The sequence below is a fragment of the Monodon monoceros genome, unplaced genomic scaffold (genome assembly GCF_005190385.1).
Source record: "Monodon monoceros isolate NGI ecotype Baffin Bay Population unplaced genomic scaffold, NGI_Narwhal_1 Super_Scaffold_1, whole genome shotgun sequence".
Taxonomy (NCBI): domain Eukaryota; kingdom Metazoa; phylum Chordata; class Mammalia; order Artiodactyla; family Monodontidae; genus Monodon; species Monodon monoceros.
The window spans coordinates 23,761,765-23,781,400 of record NW_021703765.1 but is presented as its reverse complement, the minus strand read 5'-3'; the positions used below and the strand labels follow the sequence as shown (position 1 = coordinate 23,781,400).

General features: G+C 54.7%; 1 protein-coding gene across 10 annotated transcripts in view; it reads left to right on the top strand.

The window, feature by feature from the left end:
• Positions 1-18,369, top strand: part of CTIF (cap binding complex dependent translation initiation factor) — a 303,950-nt gene extending 285,581 nt beyond the window's left edge. For 6 of the 10 annotated variants that reach the window (XM_029218881.1, XM_029218847.1, XM_029218875.1 and 3 more), the window contains 2 exons: positions 16,136-16,189; positions 16,674-18,149. In XM_029218881.1, coding sequence (XP_029074714.1) covers positions 16,136-16,189; positions 16,674-16,988 — 369 coding nt within the window. In that variant the 3' untranslated portion in view covers positions 16,989-18,149. Of the gene's footprint in view, positions 1-16,135; positions 16,190-16,673 lie in introns of all 10 variants that reach the window. The other 4 variants (XM_029218915.1, XM_029218905.1, XM_029218897.1 and 1 more) reach the window with 1 other exon arrangement.
• Positions 18,370-19,636: the final 1,267 nt, after the last annotated feature.

Below are 19,636 nucleotides of genomic sequence, written 5' to 3'. Positions count from 1 at the left end.
CGAGACTCTGGGCTCAGCTCCACCTGGAGAATGTCTCACCTGGGTCCTTGCACAGGCAGCAGGTACTCTCACAGATGCTAGAAGAAAATACAAAGAAATAAGATTGATTTTTTTTATGTACCCCTGAAACTAGTTTCCTTTCTCGTCATACTTCATATAACATACATAGATAGATAATATGTTTGTGCATGAGTGTGTAGATACACACACACTTGGAGGCTGGCTCCAAGTACATGTATCACCCCGAGTTTAGTGTAGGAGCCTTCGCCGAGGGCCTATGTTCACCTTTAAGTCCTTCTCCAAAACTTCATTTGACGGCCCCATAACCATAAACATGGAGAAGTTGATGTCCTTTGGGATTTACCAAAGGACAGGCAACTGTAGCTTGTGGTGGGCCATGAGCGAGACCCCAGGCGGAGGCCTCAAAGCTTGTGTTGTGTTGGTCACAGGCAAATTCCCAGGGCAGCAGCAGCCCTCAGACTTGAACTGCACAAACTCTAGATCCGTATCTCCAGGCCTGCGTGCATCCACCTGACACCTCCCCCTGGCCCACCCACGGATTCCTCAAACTCTGAGTGTCCTAATACGACCCATCTCCTGCGCCCCAAACCTGCCCCTCCCCCCAGGGATAGTACCACCATCTTCCTGGCTGTGGTGGCTGAAGACTCCAGGCCATCCCTGACCAGCCCTCACCCCGTCAGTCCCCAGGGTCTGTGGGTAGCAGCTCTCGTAGAGTTCCTGGCTCTGGCTACCACTTTTCTCCCTCTCCATTGTCTAGGCCAAGGTCACCTTTCACTTGAATTACCCCACCAGCCTTCTAACCAGGCTTGGCCGGCTCTCTCTCTGTGGACTGCAGGCTCACAGGACTCTCAGGGGTCACTGCCTGGAATGTTCTTCCCTCCTTCCCTCTTCTGACCCCACTCTTTCTCTAGCTCCACCTTAAAGTGTCAGTTTAAAGCTCTCTCCCCCAGGAAGCCTTTTCCGAGCCTCCTTTCCCCGCACAGATGAGAATGGTCCTTCCTGCCACCCACCACCGCAGCACCCTTAGTTCTGTGCAAAACGAGCCCACTTAACTACTGAGAGCTGCCACTGATAGAGCCTCGCTTACTGTGTGCCAGATACTGCTCTAAATATGTCTCATAGATTATCTCATGTAATGCTCCCCCCACTTTCCAGATGAGGAAACTGAGACACAGAGAAGTTACCTGTGCAACATAATTAGCAGGTGATCGAGTCGGGATTAGAACCCAGGCAGTCTCACTTTACAGCCCCGGCTCCCATCACGGATCTGCTTGTGTAAACTCTGTCTTTTCTACTAAACTAATAGGTCTATGAGGACAGGATTCATGCCTCCCTATTGAATGAATGAATGAATGAATGAAAAAGTTCTTCTATTCTTTCAGACTCCTTGGAGGAGGGTGCAGGACCAGCCACGCTGCAGGCCCGTCTGTCACTGGTGGGGCTGCATCCAGGGAACACAGAGGCTCTTCTGAGGGGCTTTGCCCCAGCCAGCACATACTTTCCTTCAAATCCAATCCACAGGTTTTCTGAGAGGGCCAGCTGGGCACAAGGTCCTGTGTGAGGAAAAACTAGTCTAGGTAAACTCTAGGCTATCGACCTAGAACTGGGTAGAACCAAATAACTGCTCCCGGGCTGTGAGTAATGAGGCTTCTCCCTACAGGGGATCCGGAGAGGAGGTCAGGGAAGGCTTCTCGGAGGCGGGGGGGCGTGTCTTGCAGTCCATCTTGCAGGATCCAGTAAATGGAGCCAAGGTGAGAGAAGGCAGGCCTGGCTGAGTCAATGAGGAGCAAAAGCCGGAGGCAGATAAGGACAAGCCATGTTCATAGATGGATTTGGCTGGACTGGAGGCCTGTGAAGGGGAGAGAGGGGGGATGGAGGGCCCCTGGGGTGGAAGTGGGCCAGCGAGCCCCTGAGTGCCAGGCTAAGCACTCTATGCCCTGCAGCCCAGTCAGCTGGACCTGGTAAGGATGCGCTGTGTTACAGAATATTGACGCACATGCTAATTCACCCAAAGAGCTTGTCTCAATTTAGAAAGAGTCACCCCATTATGAAAATGTATACTCTTGCTAAGGGTAAGGCTCTAAAGCCAAACAAACTTCCAGGTGCCCATTAAACACTCTAATCTCCAACCTTAGACTTGCCAGCGAGTACCTCTGCTGTCCCCAGGCAGCCCAGGCCCTTTTCTCAGCCCAGGCCTGTTTGCCCCTCCGTTTGGGTGGCTGCTGCTCTGAGCACAGATGCTAATTATGCCTTGAGCACAGCCCTATTTTTTCTCTGCTTAATCGTCCCAGGCCCAGCCGTCCCTGCCCAGTTGGTCTTCGGTAACCTCCTTGCACCCAAACGCACCACAGAACCAGCTAAGCTTTACCCAAGGGGCAGACCTCCCGGCCAGCTTCTGCCATGTGTCTTCAAACTCCACGCACCTGCCCCACCCCGGGAAGACTGGCACCTCTGCCTGGGAACCAGGCTGCTGCAGGCATTTCTTCTTCATACAAAGAGGACGTGATCTAAGCAAAGGCTTCTTCAGCATTCCGTGCTTGGGGGCAGAGTAAGAGGCCGGTGTGCCCCTCCCCCAGCTCCTCAAGGCCCCTTGCTGGTTACTTGTACCCTCCCCACTCCCACCCCCTGCAGAGTCTGGAATTGGTAGGAGGGACCCCTGGTTAGCTTGGCATACCAAGAAGAACCTTCTGAGAAGCTTCTTCCCAGGCTCAAGACAAGGTGGATTGGCAAAGCCCTTCAGATGACTGTGTGCCCATCAGTGAGCAATGCCGGTCTCCGGGGCTGCAGCGGCCTAGGGCTCTGTGCACAGGGAGGCCTTTCCTTGGAAGCTGATGGGTCACCCTCTGTGGCAGTGCCCCTCTCCTGGTCCCCTCTGAGACTGCAGAGAAGTCAGCCCTCTGTCCATACCTACTTCCCCATCTCTTCTTCTTTCTGATTAAATTTCTTTGCCTTCATGAAAGGAAACATCTTGCACCCCCAGGATGCATCCTGTCTTCCCGAGGGGCCCACCGTGCTCTGATGTGTTTAAACCCGGGAGAGGGAGGACAGAAAGGCGATGGGTGTGAAGGGGAGGCCTCGCTCAGGGACTCGGGTGGCTAGACAGCGGCGCAGCCACCCAGGAAAGCTCACCCAGGGGAGGAAGGACTGTTTCGCAAGCGAGGCTGGGCAGGCGCTCTGAGCTGGCCCATCGGCCCTGGCACGCGGCTGGGCCTGTTAGGAAATCCAGGAGCCGCTCTGTCTGCTTTCCAGCAGGCGCCACTTCTCTTTCCACTGCTTTGCTCAATTCACGGCCCGGCTCCAGGGCCAGGCTGGCGGGTCGGCGGGCAGGCTGGGCACCCTCTGCCACAGGCCTGGTGCCCGGAAGTGCCCACTCCTGCCTCGGCCCGTGTTAAGGGTCCCCGGGCCTGGGCTGCAGAACTGCGCTGATCAGGCCGGCCGGCTATCGTGGCCATCTCGGGTGGGAGGGCAGGGTGACTCTCGGGGAAGGATTCCAGACTGTTTCCTTCTCTGTTGAGCTCCAACGCCCTTATCTCCTTTCCTGCCAGGCGGGACTCCTCACTAGTCACACAAAAGAAAACCCCACCCAAGACACACAACCCCGCACAGGCTTGAAGGAGGAGGGCTTGCGTCTGGTTCCGTTCAGGCTACCCGTTTATCAGTCAAGGGAGCAGTAAGTGTGCGTTGAGCTCATATCACATATTTGGTCCAGAAGGGGTGGAGGGGCAGGTTGAAGAGACGAGGCCATCCAAACAATGGAGCCACCTTGGAGGCTGCCTGTCAATCGATTGAGATGTTTCTTGGAGGAAGAACAACCCAGGGGAAAGGGGGCAGGCAAAGGACAATTACACAGTTCAGGGGCAATTGGGATAGAGATGGGGGGTCGTGATGGGACTAAGTAGAACAAGGGGTGGGAGACGCGAGTAAGAATAAGCAAGCCCTGCACAGCCCCTCGCTCCAGCGTCTTGCAGGCATGAGTATTACTCCCCATTCACAGAATACGGGGATACAGGAATAATAACTGGAAGAGGGGAATATAGAAAACTGAAGCCCCAGGATGTCAGCTGATTCTGCAGTTTACAAGGCTTGTCGCTCTGAGAACTGAAGGTAGAGCCCAGGCCGTGCAGCTCCTAACTCTGTCCCAGGCTTGCTGTTGAGCCTCAGAAGGGCAGTCTACCCCCAGCACATTCAGACTTGCTGCTGGGCTGCGCTTCCTGGAGGCAGGGGGCTGGCCTAGTTGACCCCTCAAGTTATCATTCCAAGCTAGCGGCTTGCCGCAGCTTCTACAGGCGAGTTGCTATGGGAACTATAACTTTGAATTTCCTGGCTCTGGGGCTGTGAAAATCACAACCTGAACCTTCCATTGATGTGGGTTTCTCGATTAATTTCCTGTTTGATTGTTTACTTTAGAGAGCGGAAAATGCCTTTGCAGGCAGCTACTTCCCTACAGCGAGGCGCTTATCACACCCTCCCCCCAAAGCCAGCAAGGTCAAGTCCAGGCCTCAGATGGGCGGAGGTTGGGGGGCTACAGAGAGCCAAGGGAAGGGGCCAGGGGAGGCCCCACTAGGAGCAGAGGGCAGCCCGGGCCGCCCTCCCCTTCCCTGCCCTCTCCTTGTGCCGCCCTGGGGGTTCCAGCCTGGTGGGCGCCAGGAGAGACTTGTGAGTTCAGAGACTGGCCCGGTGAGGGGTGTCTGCCCACTGTCCCAGGCCTCAGGCCTGGGCCCCAGCCAGCCCAAACCCCTCCCCTTGTCTCAGGGAACCATTTGATGCTGAGTCAGACGCAAAATGCAGTCATTCCTTCAGAGGGGCGTCCAGAGGGTGCTGTCAAGGGAGTGACGGTCCCAGGTGCCACCCATTGCCTCCAGGCCAGGCACTCCTGGCCAGGCTCCACCAGAGGAAGCTTGGAGAACAACTGCTTTCCCATCTGCCTCTCCTTCAACTGCTCTCCCCAGGGCCCCGCCAGCAGCCTGTTAACAGAATTCCGTCCTGTTCCGGCTCCCATCCTTGGAAAGCGGTTCTCGCTGGCAAGCCCAGGTGAGGCCAGGTGAGGCCCTGCGGCAGGTACCCTGATCCGCAGTGATCACCGCCTCCCGCTGGGAGCAGGGCCGCTTCGCCGCCTTCGGAGCCCTTCTCCTCACCCCACCTGCTGAGCCGCTCAGAGATGGACAGGAGTACTTAGGCACCAGGAGGGGAGGTGGAACAGGCCAGAGGGGTACTGACTGGTCGGGTGGTGATGGAAGACGGGGTCTCCCAGCCCCTCAGTGCCCCTTCCCTTGTCTAGGCGACTATTATAAGGTACCCTCCTAATCAGGGCACTTTTGAAAGCGAAAGGAATATTACTAATTATTTGGGATGAACACGAGAAGCATCCCAGGCAAACTGGGGTGTGTGGTCACCCCACCTTTTGCTGACCTCTCGCCATTAGTCTTATTTATGTGGGACTTACTCATGGGGCAGCGGTTATGTCCTTTGACTTTGGAGGCAGACTAGACCTGGGTTCCAAAGCCGCTTTTCCATTACCCGTGCACTCGTGGGGAGTTCATTTCACTCTCCATGCCTCAGTTTCTACAGTTATACAATGAGAATAATTACAATGGTATTTAACTCAGATAAACTGGTAAAAGGATAAAATGGATTTTAAAACACGCACAAAGTTCAGAGCTTGGCATCTGGAGTCAGCACTCCAAAAAATGTAAGCCAGGTACTGACTGAGGACACGGAAGGTGTGACTCAGCCCTCAGGAGACCCCTCCTGAAAGGTAAAACCTCAGGGCTACCTCGGGCATCTTGTGTTCCCCCTTTAAGAGAGATCCATGGACATCAGGGCAGTGAATATAGAAGAGGACAGACAAGGCTTCTAGAAGGAAAGGCAAGGGCATTAAAGGAGAAGCTGGAAGGTGTTGATAGCAGTCACGACCAACGTCCTTGATGTTTCAAACCCCGACGCAAGGTCCCGGGAACTCATGTCTGGAGGGACTACGTGAACAGAACTCGCCTCCTGTCCAGGCTACCGGCCAGGGCTTGGCCCCCAAGAGGAGGCATTGGAGCCATGGCCCCGTCCTCTGGCTCTGGTGTCTGCAGAAGGATTCAGTGTCTGCTCTGAGCCCCAGATTACGTTTCCACCCCCTGGGGCCAGCTGTGGGATGAAGCATTCCCCCATGTGACATTTACTGTGGCCACTTTGTACGGGCGGTTTGCAAGCTCTGCAGGAAGGAGGCTAATTATTCCCTCCAGGGCGCCTGGTCCACAGTTAGGGTGCCTGCCCGCCTGCCCGTCTTAGTTAGGAGGGCAGACAGCCAGACCACAGGGCACAAGCTTGGACTGAAGTCCAGTTCAGAACCATGAATTTCCTTGACATCTGACCATAGCTGCCACACCGGGGCTTCTTATTAGGCTAGTGGAAAAGTGACAGTTGGGGCAAATTCCCCTATCCCGGGGATGTCTGAAACGCAGGCAGTCACAGAATGACGGTAATAAGTAATGAATGTAAAACAACACTAATCTCCTAGTTGCCCAGACAGGCCGGGCAGCGTGAGCATTACACGGGTACCTATCCACAGCCGCACTCGTGCTTCCTGTCCATTTCAGGGGAGTGATAGCCTTTGTCTTATTTAAGGCTAACTCAGGCATCAGTCCTCTCCTCTCTCCCGCACGCTACGCGCTCATCTCTGCCCCTGCTCAAGTCTCTCCCGCGGTACCGACCATTCCCCCGGACCCTGGGCCAGTCTCTTTTTCCTAGCATCCTACCCTTCTTCTCTTCCATAGGCAAGTTCCCTGCCCCGCCCCCAAAAAAAGAGAGACGGAGGAGGAAAGGAGAGTGAAAGACAGAGAAGGAAGAACAGAAGCCCCCAAAGAAAAAGCAATGGTCAGCTCTTTCTCTCTCCACTTCCTGACCTCGCTCTGTCTCTCCAGCTCCACGTTACCCAGGCTTCCACCCACCCCTCCCTGTATGAAGTCATCGTGGCAAAGGTCGCCTGTGCTCTCCTAATCACCAAATCCAGGGGGCCCTGGTCATTGTTCATCTCACTTGACCTCTCTGAGCTTTTGGCACTGTTGACCTTGTCGACAAGAAGTGACCTTGACTTCTTAGCACTCCCTTGGCTTCCATGACGTCACTTTTTCCTGCTCTGCCTACTTGCCTGACCACCCTCTTCCTCCTTTGGGGGTTCCTCCTCCTCTGCCGCCCTTACGATGTTGCTGTTTCCGGGTTTGGAGCTCTTACCATCTTCTCTTATTCCACGTCATTCCCCAGGTCACACCTGTGGCCTTGACTCACACCTGGGCACTGATAGTCACAGGTGGCCAGTCTCCCACTAGTCTTCGTCCCTGATGACCCGCAAGGATGGTGGGCTTGGTATTTCTAACACTGAACTCATTCCTTTTTTCCAGAACCAACTCTTCCTGCCTTCCTAATATCGCTGGTGGCACCACAGTTTATTCCGCGGACAAGCCCCAAACCCGGGGCTTATCCACCTCCCGCATTGTCCCTTTCCTCACCTTTACTTGTGCCTCCTAAGCTATCTCCTCCCATTGTCCCTGCCCTCACTCGAGCCACCATAATTTCTCACTGGTCTCCTTGCCTCCAATTCTCCCACCACCCCACCAGCTCCAGTCTACTCTCCACATTGCAAACAGTATCATTCTACGCACCAGTTGAAATTCTTTTCGGTGGCTCTGCAGTCCTTTAGGATAAAATCCAAACCCAGTAGCATGACATCTAGAGCCCTTTAGGGTGTGGCCCCGGCCTTCTGTATCATCATATGCTCTCTCTCCCCCAGCGCCGTATATTTTAGCCTCTTGAAATGCTTGTTATTCACCAGCGCACTCCATTAGTGCACCTTTTTTTTTTTTTTTTTTTTGTGCATATGCCATGTGCTGCCACTTGGGGCACATGCCTGGCGTGTTCTTCACCGCCACCATTCCGTCCCAGGCTCCAACCCCACATACCTAGCGCAATCTCTCTGTTTTCCCCACTAGACTCTAAGTTACAAGTTTTATTCTCCTTGTTATCCGGGTACTTACACCGTGTTTAGTACATAGTAGGTGTTCCATAAATGTTGTCGAAGGATGGCTGGCTGGCTGAATGGATGGCTGGATGGTGAGTGGGTGAGAGGGTAGATGGGTAGATAGGGAGATGGGTGAAAGGATGAGTGGGTAGATGGAAGGCTGGATACATGATGTGTGGGTGGATAAAAGAATGGATGGCTAAATGGATGCATTGGTGGATGGATGCATGCATGCATGCGTAGATGGAGAGATGGTGGCCAATGCAGAAAAAGAATAGGTAAAATCAATTCAGTTTTGTGAAGGCCTGGATTGATTATCATCACCAATCAACAAAAGTAAGAATTATGGGGCTTCCCTGGTGGCGCAGTGGTTGAGAGTCCGCCTGCCGATGCAGGGGACGCGGGTTCGTGCCCCAGTCCGGGAAGATCCCACATGCCGCAGAGCGGCTGGGCCCGTGAGCCATGGCCGCTGAGCCTGCGCTTCCGGAGCCTGTGCTCCGCGACGGGAGAGGCCACAATAGTGAGAGGCCCGCGTACCGCAAAAAAAAAAAAAAAAAAAGAATTATGAGCTCCAACCAGCAAAGTAAGAATTAGCTAATGTGGGAGAAATTAAAATAATTTCCCAAGGAAAAGGATGCTGACCCAGGGCTTCTAAGCACTTTCTAGTTCTTCCCAGACTTGCTGTCTGTCTGGCTTGTGTAAGTAAGTCACGAACTACTGAGCCTCGGTTTCTCTGTCTTTTAAGCAGAGATAATAATGCCTGTGTCCTTTCCCTGTCTCCACAAGAGTGTCACGGGGATAAATGGGATGGTACATTACAAAGTGGGTCGAGATCTTCAGGAAAGATACATGTTTATGAAGATATACATTTAATAACAATAATAACACCTTGCATTTGAATCAAGCTTTGCACTTTTCAGAACTCTTTCACATGCATTATCTCCACTGACTCTCAAAACAATTCTAGGCAAGTATTCTCCCCATTCTCAAGTGAGGAAACTGAAGTGCAGAGTGACTAAGTGGCATGCCCGGAGTTACTCTTAGTGAATAGAAGCCAAACCTTCTGCACGTTTTGATTTTTGTTTTTTGTTTTTATTTATTTTATTTATTTATTTTTGGCTGCGTTGGGTCTTCATTGCTGCGCGTGTGGGCTTTCTCTAGTTGCCGAGAGCGGGGGCTACTCTTCGTTGAGGTGCACGCAGGCTTCAGTAGATGTGCTCGCGGGCTCTAGAGCGCAGGCGCACGGGCAGTTGCTCCGCGGCATGTGGGATCTTCCCGGACCAGGGCTCGAACCCATGTCCCCTACATTGGCAGGCGGATTTTTAACCACTGCGCCACCAGGGAAGCCCTGCTTCTGCACGTTTTTGATGACAGCCTCTTGTGGCTAGATTATCTACTTCCCTGCCTCCCTGAAGAGACCCAGATGTAATTGACCCTCTTCTTGAAGATTCAAGGTCATTATGAGGAGCTGTCCTCTAGACTCAGCTGTAGATGCCGGTCCAGGTCCACCAGAGGCACAGGGTGGAGATGCCCTGACTCGAACCTGAGGGCCCTCCTGAGATGCAGGTGGCCCTGTGCAGCTCCTCGCCCCGGCCACCATTCTAGACCACGTGCCACGCATCGGGACCATCTCCTCTGGCTCTGCCTCATTCTTCTGCCTCTCCCCATCTCTCCACCGTCAAGGCTTGTGCCCATCACTGTGGCTTCCTCAGCCCCTGGAGACCTGCACCTCCCACTCTTGCTTCTTCTTTTTCTCTCTCCTCTTCCCACTACTTCTTCCATGCTTGCAGGGTATCCTGCCACTGCCCTTCTGTAGGCCCAGCCAGCCAATCAGAGCTCTGGGTTTGTTCCCCAGCAAACCAGCCAATCACACACACTCTGAAATCTCCTCACTTTTGCTCCTTTGTTGCTGCTCCCAGCCTACCCTTGACTACCTTCAAAAGAGGGGCTCCTGCAGGTGGGGACTGGCTGAGCTTTTACTGGGGCTGCATTAGGCTGTCTGGGTTTGTTCTACCAGGGTTGGAACCAAGCTGTTGGTGAGCTGAGGTGGTTGGGGGAGCTTGGGCGGGGGGTGGCTAGAAGAAATTGTGATCTCCAGCACTCACTCCCCTCCCGCACAGGAAGACGGCCCCAGGGTCCCTCCATCAGCACCCTCTTTCCCTCCCCACAGGGTGGCATCCCAAGCAACCAGCCTGGCTGCACTGAGGGCACCCCTTGGGCGGCATGGTCCTGCCCTGGCTTCCTTCCCCCGGGGACTCCGAGGTGCTCCCACCAGGCTCCTTTCTCCCTCTGCTGTCCAGCCGCCCACAGCCTGACTCGAAGCACCTTGGCCTCTCCCCGAGGGAGGATATGAAGGGTGTGCCCACAACAAGTCTCCGGCAGAGACAATAGGACAGGAATGCATTAGCTTCCGAACAAACACTGTGTGGGCTCGCACAATTGCCTTGGATTCTCGTCCAAGAAACACATTTGGCTGTTCCAGGGTGCCTGCCCCGGCCCGCCCACACTCCTTTCTGTGCCAGAGACTTTGATGAGTGGGCTGCTCCTCCCCCACCCCCGGGGCCTTCAGCCCCCAGGTCTGCAGCCCTGTCTCCTCCATCCCTACAGCTTTTCTTCCAACAAGCGATAGCAGAGAAAGGGGACAGTCCTGTCCAGGCAGAGAATGACCTGCCCACCAAAGAGTACCTGCTGCGTGCCACTGCTTTTAAACCATTTTTAAATCGTGGTTTAAAAAAAAGCAAGCATAAGATTGACCATTTTAGCCATTTTAAAGTGGACAGTTCGGTGGCGTTAAGCACATTCACATCGTTGTGCAACCATCACCACCATCCGTCTCCAGAACTTTTCCATCTTGCAAAACTGAAACTCTGTCCCCATTAAGCACTAACTCCCTAGTCCCTCTTCCTCAGCCCCTGACAACCACCATTCTACTTTCTGTCTCTATGAATTTGTTCCAGGTCCCTCATATAAGTGGAATCCTACAATACTTGTCCTTTTGCGACTGGCTTATTTCACTCAGCATAAGGTCTTCAAGGTCCGTCCATGTCGCAGCATGTGATAGGATTTCCTTCCTTTTTAAGGCTGAATAACATTCCATTGTATGGATGGACCACACTTAGTTTATCCATTCATCCATCAGTGGACACTTGGGTTGCTCCCACCCCTTGCCTGCTGTGAATCATGCTGTCGTGAACACGGGTGGACAAGAATCTGTTCAAGTTGCCACTACTTTTTGAGAGTTGCTTGGAGTTAAATGAAGCATTGTCTCCAGAAGACCCCAAATAGAACACGCATAAACAACAGAGTTGGCCCCCTCAGTGTACCAGCAGGGATTCATTTGTCCAGAAACTAGCTGTGTTTTAGGAAAGCAAGCCATGAAGAAATGGAACACAAAACAGGTAAGTTTTGGCCAAGACAGAAAAGAGTGGAAAGGTCTTGCCCTTGGACACTGCCCACAAAGAGCGAGACAAGGACGGATCCCTGAGAAGCCGTTGATCACCCAGAGGCACTGGAGCCTCTCAGAGTGACACTGACAGGGGTCCTGGGGAGGGAGCCCCGTAGCGTGTGTCAAGTGCTCCCCCGGGGTAAGGCCAGCGGCCTCTCGTTCCACCACACAGAGCAGCAGGGTGGGACTTCCCAGCTGTGATGATGGGGGCTGAGGGGACGTCCTCTCTGCAGCCCTTCAGCTCTAAGGCTCCAAGGGTCTGCCCTCAAAAGCTGGCAATGGACAGGCCGAGATAGCGTTTGGGGGAGAGTAGGACGCGGTCTGCAGCACCCATTCCCCTCCCGAACTCTGCATCCCAGCAACTGCAAAGGAAAAGTACAGTGAAAGCCTGTCAGTCCTCCCCCACTTCCTTGAGAAAACCCAGCAGGCCGTTTGCGAGAGGGCCTATCACTCGATGTGATTCTTGGCTTAACACAGACTTTCCCAAACAACCAGTGAAAGATAAGGTGGGAGGAGAGGCTCTGGGGTGAGAGCCTGCCCACAGCCCTGCTTGAGAGTCCCCACCCTGAGTCTGTCCCCCCAGAGCCCAGAGCCCCCCAGGGAGGGAGCAGGCCTGCGGGGGTTTGGGTGTGCAGAAGGGAGGAGGTAGTCCAGTCACTGAGATGTGGAAAAGGAAGGAAGAACGGGAAGCCCTGGACCGGCTCTGCGGTTCTGAACCGTCACCGGGGAGCAGACGGAGGGCAGACGGGCCTCGGGCCATAGAAGGAAAGAGGAGACACCTGCTCATCTGGGCAAAGTGCTGGCAGAAGCATGAGGCTCCACGAGGCTGTCCACGCAGTGCGGGCAGAAGTCGGAGGGCCACTTGGAGGGAGAAGCAGTCACATTTCAGAGCATCTAGTACTTGTCCGGCCCCGGCTGTTCATAGAATTTCCCATCATGTTACCTCCCATGTCCCGAAGCCCCAGGACCCCTAAGAAGCTGGTCTCAGAACGGAACATGATCCCAGGTTCATCTCAATTTCCCATGACAGTCATTACTAGCACCTACTATGTGTCAGCCAACATGCTAGGTGCACCCAGAGCAGGACCCCTTTCTTCCTTCCCATAAGCTCCCAGTTCTGCCTGCTCCCCTCGTCCCCAAATGGCTGCCACCACCCATTCTGTCTCTGGGAGTTCCCTTCCCACCAGATACCCCACTTTCCCCCTTTCTTGTGATTTCTACCAGCAATTTTTATTTTAAGGTTTCTCTTCCTGCTAAGCACTATGAGAAATCTATTCAGGAACAAAGTTACCATCAGAAAGAAGTCCCAGCAAACCTCATAGAGTTCTCTTAATATTTGTCCTTATGTTCCGTGCAGAGTCAGTGGGGCTACGCCCACCTTCCCCCCGAGACAGTCAGGGCCCTCCAAGTCCTGGAACCAGCCCCCTCCCAGAGCAGGCTGGGTTGGATGCTGGAACCAACCCGTGGTCCAGTACCCATGACTCGGTATGCCTGCTGCAAGGTGAGTCACCTCCCCCCAGCTTTTTCCAGAACCTGCTTCCAGGGTTTTCTAGATGAGAGAGGTCCTTCCTAGTGTGACCCCCAGAATTCCCCCAGACGCTGACTCAGTGGAAGCTTCCCTTGGCTCCCCTTGAGGGGCTGCAGCCCTGCGGGGCAAGAAAACTCCAGAAGCAGACGCCGGCATGGGGAGGAGGGTGGACAGCTGTGTGCTGCAGAGTATTCCTCTGTGCAAATGTATCCTCATAATTTAACCAGTCCCCTTGTTGGTAGCCATTCAAGCTATTTGCAAAAGTGCAGCAAAAACCTTATATCCATGTCATGGTGCATATGTGGGCAGTGGGGGGCACGTGTGGAATAAATTCCTGGAAGTAGTATCGCCGCTCAGAGGGTCTGTACACTTGTAGTGTTGATAGCTATCACCAAATTGCCGTTTAGAGAGTCACACCAACTTCTGTTTCCACACACGCTGTACGTTTGCAGACACACTGATGATAATTTTGTGCCGTGTCTGCTCTGACGGGAGAAGCCTGTGGGGTGGAGGTATCCAAGTCCCGCTCACTGTCGCCTTTTCAGGCGCATGCGCTGGGGTGAGTTGCCCTGGGGCTGCGGCTCAAGGTTAGTCCCTCCTCACTTGCAGACCCTCCCAGCTGGGTGGGTTTTCTCCCTGCTACTCAAGGCACATTTGTTAGCAAATACTTCCAGGTGCTTACTATGTGCCAGGCACGGTGCCAGGCTTCGGGAAGAGAATGGACCAAACAGGCCTTGCCCTCCTGGAGCTTGCCTTCCCCCGGGGGAGACAGCAGACAAACAAATAGATCGTATGTCAGGGGTGAGAGATGCTGTGGAGAGAAGTAAGCCAGGAGGTGAACGGCGGGATCACTTACACGCAGGCCGGTCAGGGAATCCCTGGTGGATGAGGTGATGTTCGGGCAGAGCCCTGAGTAAACTGAGGAAGGAAGGTCTGCAGACAGGTGGTGGCTGAGAATTCCTGGCTGACAAGAGCACAAAGGCCCAGAGTCAGAAGTGTGTCATTGGGCAGAGCATGCCCACCAATGGCCGTCAACGCCTGTCACTGCATGGCCGACACTGTTACCTTCCCCGGGTTGTCCCTTGCTCTCCACCAGCTCATCTTTTGAGCAGCCTGAGACCTACCTCTGGTCCTTCATCCCCAAATGATTTCTTTTTCGGTGTGTCTACTGTGGGATCAGTTAATGCCCAGCCCTGCCGAGGTACGAAGAGGAAGGAGGTCTGGTCCCTGAGAGCATCTCTGGGCAGAGCAGCCCACACTGATCTGGCCCCTGGACTCATTTGACATTTAATACATGCCTCGTCAGCCCCCCCGATGTGACTGCCTGCGGCTTCTGCTGGGGGAGACCCTGGGCAATGTGACAGGAGAAGGGGGAAGTTAAGGAGGGTGTGTGGAATTTGGATTTCGAGTCTGCAGCGAGAACAGTCCCCGGGGCTGTGTGTGATTTCACCCTCCTTGAACGCGTCATGCCCAGATCAGAAACCTTGACTCCAGTTCTCGGTTAGTGGACAAGGAAGCTGACCCTAAAAATGCCTTCCTCTTGTGCTCTCTCCTTACCCTCCCCCCTGCCTTTAAAACAAAAAACAAAAACAATGCATAAATCATATCGACCCACATTTATCGAATCCCTACTGTTGCCAGGAGCTGTGCTAGGTGTTAAAGGGCAGCAGAGATGAACGTCACACTGCCCTGCCTTCAGGAGGCCACAGTTCACACTGGAAGATGTCTTGCCACTTGTGTGGAATGCTGAGCGGTGGGAAAGCCAGGGGGTGCTCGGGAGTGAGAAGCAGGGGCAGGCACCATGGGCTGGAGTGATCCAGAAGTCTCCAAGGAAAGCTGGAAAGTGACCTGGGAAAAAATGGGGAAAAAGGCAGAAAATAACAAATATTGGTGATGCTGTGGAAAAATCAGAACCCTAGGCACTGCTGGAGGGAATGAAAAATGGCACAGCCACTGTAGAAAACAGTTTATCAGGTCCTCAAACAGCTAAACGTGGAGTTACCACATGACCCAGCAATTCCACTCCTAGGTGCGTACCCAAGAGATGAAAACCCATGTCCACACAAAAACTCGTACACAAGTGTTCATAGCTGCCTTGTTCACGACAGCCAAAAAGTGGAGACAGCCCACATGTCTATCAACTGATGAGTGGATAAACAAAACGTGGTGTGTCCATACAGTGGAATATCTTCCAACCCCAATAAGGAATGAAGAACTGACACAGGCTACAACATGGATGAACTTTAAAAACATTATAAGTGGAAGAAGCCATTCACAAAAAAATCACGTGTTATATGATTCCGTTGTATAAAATGTCCAGAATAGGTAAATCTATAGAGATTAAGGAATTAGGGGTTGTCAGGGGGTGGTGGGGGAAAGGGGACTGACCGCTAATGGGTACAGGTTTCTTTTGGGAGCCATGAAAGTATTCTAGAGTTAGTAGTGATGGTCGCACGACCTTGTGAATCTAAAAGTCACTGAATTGTATGCTTAAAAATGGTGAACGTGATGTTACGTGAGTTATGTCTCAATTTAGAGAGAGAGGGAGAGAGACTGAATGAATGAAATGCAGCACATAGAGGAAAGCCCGGACGGCGGGGGGGTGGCCAGTTCCCGTGCTGAGCCTCCCGGCCGTGGCCTTGGTCAGGAAGCAATTCCAGCCTCTGGAACAGTCTGCATGGCTTTGCAGGCTCACATTGCTGGGCTGGTGGAGAAGACTGCTGTGATTTCTGCAAGTCCTCCTATAGCCAGGGCCCAGGAGCACCTGAGACCATGGCTGAGCCCCTCTCACTAATCAGGAAATCTACGCGAATTTCATTTTTGCTGACCAGCTGCTCATAGCTGATGATCCCAGCATGCTTGCTGCTGCCTTCAAACCCACCTGTAGCCTTGCTCTGCCGTGGCCTCTAGTCAAGCCCTCTGACCTGGCCGGGATGCCCACGCTCCGTGACTACGGCGGTCCTCTAGCTGCTTAGATCCCGTCAGAGAAATCACTGCTTCCTGGGGCAGTGCCCCTGCTGCCCTCCGTCCTTTGTGGGCTCCCTCTCTGGCCCGCCCCTGGGAGATGCTTGTTCTGGGCTGCAGGGTGCTGAGAGCAGTGCACCCACCCTAAGCGGAATTCTCTGCCGCTCTCTTCCAGCTCTTGCAATCTCAGGATGTGAAGGAAGATGCCGTCCTGTGTTGCTCAATGGAGGTAAGCAGCGTGGCTTAGACACCTCCCACCTCAGACCCTGTGCGTCCCTCTCGCCTTAACAGTTATGGGGGCTCAAGGACCACTGGAGGCATCCACGGGTCCAGGGCAAGGGCGTGTCGAGCGGGGCTGGTGGCGGACGGCTTCCTGAGTGGATGTGGACTTCTGCTGGAGGAGAGGGAACTGCCGGCTCTCTGGCGGGAAGGATGGAGTGCTAGCATCGTTCACTCTCCCTCTGCCCCCAAGACCACCTCCTCCTCGGCCAGGTGCACCACATAAATGACTTAGGAGATTTTAGGTGATGCCCTGCCCCCACATATCTCCTTTGGCTTCAGTGGTGTGGGGTTTGGGGGGAGGTGCTGAGGCTTGAACCCCCAGGTTGGCACTGTCCACTTCCAAGCAGCCCCCATGGGAGGTCCCACTCCTGTTCCCAAGGTGTGGCCTCTGCTCTCCGGGATCTTCCTTCAGACACTTGGCTTTGGCCCAGTTACAGGGACAAAGCTGTGCCTTCAGAAAACAGTCCAAGGGGAATCCCCTGGCAGTCCAGTGGCTGGGACTCCGCGCTTCCTCTGCTGAGGACACAGGTTCGATCCCTGGTCGAGGAACTAAGATCCTGCAAGCCGCACGGCGTGGCCAAAAAAAAAAAAGAAAGAAAACAGCCCAGGGACATTCAGAGTGGAGCGTGGTGAGGAGAGGAGCTTCCAGGGCCCACACCCAGGGCACGCTGGGGCTCCAGGCAGGGGAGATAGGAGGGGAGGAGAAAGCATGGTCCCTGCCTCCAGACAGCTTGTGGTCTGGCTAGAGATAGAGACCTCTGTCACATGCACAGAGTGGATGGGACGGTGTAGAGAATAAATATGGGTACAGAGCATGCATCCCTGAGGAGTTAGGAGAGAGGTCCGAGTGCGCCAGAAAGGTCAGGGAAGGTTTCGTGAAGAAGGCAGAGCCTTGAAAAAGCAGGTGGGCTGAGGCTGGAGGTGGGGCAGAGATGGGGACTTAGATTATAGGGAGAGGAGCTGCACGGGCTGCCGGCCGAGGGTGCGCTGATCCAGAGGATCGGGGCTCCTTCTTCCTAAGGGGGCTTTTCGAGATGACCAGGGGCCTCTCGGGGGCAGGCCCTCTGGCTGGCCTTCTGCCCCAGTTCATATTTCTCTCCTCCCCTTCGTGTCACAGGTGTGGGCAGGGTCAGTTCTGGGGGTATGTAGGTGCGATTGGGGGCAGGAGAGAAGGAAAGAGAGAAACAGGAGACCTCATCCCTGCTCTCGGGTTCCACACGGACACATGCAGGTAATAATGACCAAGTTCGTTTCCAGAGAGACATCCCAGCAAGTGAAAATTGACACGGTGCCACCTGGTCACTCTTGAAGGAAGCAGGTCACACGGCCATTGAGGTTGTGGGCGATAGTCAAAGAAGGCTTCCTGTAGGAGGGGAGGCAAGTGGATGAAGGGAGAAGCAGCGTGTTCCTGGTGAGGACTCTTGGCAGCCCTGGGCAGCAGGCAATATTCTGACCCCTCTTATTCCTCCAGCAGATTGCGTATTAAATGTGGGCTCTCGCATTGGCTGTGTCCACCCTCCACACTCTCCATCCTTCTGCCCTGTGGCATAGAGGCCTGGGCCTGCGCCTGCGCCTTCCTAGGATAATCCAGCTATTTCCCGTTCCTGCCCCCAGCACCCCTAACCAAGGTGGGTCAGGAGCCCTTTCAGGGCCCAGCTCACGTCCTAACCCCACTTCTCTGCCTGCAGCTGCAGAGCACAGGCCGACTGCTGGAGGAGCAGCTGCCCGAGATGATGGCAGAGCTCCTGGCCAGCGCCCGCGACAAGATGCTGTGCCCCTCGGAGTCGATGCTGACCCGGTCCCTGCTGCTGGAGGTCATCGAGCTCCACGCCAACAGCTGGAACCCTCTGACGCCCCCCATCACGCAGTACTACAACAGAACCATCCAGAAACTGACAGCCTGACAGCCAGGGGGCCTGGCGGGTGGCCCGAGGGCAGCTGGGGCCCTGGTGCACAGAGCCAGATGGACAGGCGGGAGGACAGGGGTGGCCCTGCCGGCAGAAAGAAATGGGGAGGAAGGCAAGCAGAGCCGGCGGCCAGTATGGAGCCAGACGGGGAAGGGACCACAGCCCTAGGAGGAGCGCCCCCCACCCGAGCCCCCCAGCCCGAGCATGCGGCAGCTCACACCAGTAAGGGGAGCATGTTTCTTCCTCACGGTGGCCCGGCCTCCCCACCTCACTTCCACTCCTCCCCACCCCCTCCCATGCAACATGTCCCCAGCAGGGCTGTGTGCAAGGGGTTCATCTCTGTGACTCCTCAGAGGCCTTGGCAGCCTGCACGCAGGGTACAGCTTGGGTCAGAAAGGACCTCAGAAGGCTGAAAAAGTGGGTCGGAGACGGGCTTGCATTGTTCCCGCATGCTGTCGGCCGCAGTCGCCAACTGGCAGCAGGCGACGTGTAGCAGATGTCCGGGAGTACAAAGGCAGGCACGGTCCCCACCAGCCGCCCGCAATTGATGGCCTTTGTCCTCACGGCCGAGTGGGGGGGGACAGAGGCGTCTCCTCTAACCTTCATGCTCCACCCTCCCCACTTCCAGCCTTCTCCCTTCAGCCCCCAAGCTGCAGGCCCAGGGGGCCAGGGGCGGGCCTGGGGCCTGGAGGAGAGATGGAGTTTTTCCTTCTACTTGCACTCTTTTGTTTCATTGTGTTTTATTTTTTCAAAAGTCAGCTGCTTTGAAGTCTCCTCTCTCAACGCAAAGGGCCCGCAATGTGATCACACAGTCAGCACCGCGAGGACCCCCTGATGAGAGGGAGATCAAACCCGGCCCCCTCTGGAAGGATTCTAGCCACAGACAGCTTGCCAGTAGCCAATTAGGGTAACTGGAAACTTCTGCCCCGGCAGGGGAACCCGCTGGAACCCTGTGCCCCTCAGGCCCCGGCTTCCAGTACCTCTGTTCTCTCTTTTTCCAGCTTCCTCCCTCAAAGGGCTGATACTGTCGCTGCTGGGAAAGCATTAAACCCGTCCTGCCCCGGGGCCTTATAGTGAACCGGGCTCAGAACGAGGCTGGCGAATTAAAACCAAAACGCCCGGTGATGCTTCCCCGCTCCACACACAGGTCTTGTCCCAAGCTCTCACTGGAGGGAGAATGGGGGGGCCCCGCAGGGCTCCCCAGGGCTAGCTAAACAGGCTGTGCCAGTGCCCTAGCCCATAGCCACGGTCTTTGCCCCGGGAGGGCTGTGGCACTGCAGCCCCAGTGCTGTCGGGAAGGGGTGAATTCATTGAGTCGTGGGGACCATCAGGGGACCCAGCAAGCCATTAGCTTTCCAGGCTGGGAACAAGTCTGGGGGTTCTTGGAGGGGCCAAGTCCTGGGAGCAGCTCCTTCTCTGATGGCTAGAAAGGAGGATGCGTGTTGGGCCCTGGGAGGCTGGCTTCGGGTTGTCACTGGCGTCCACAC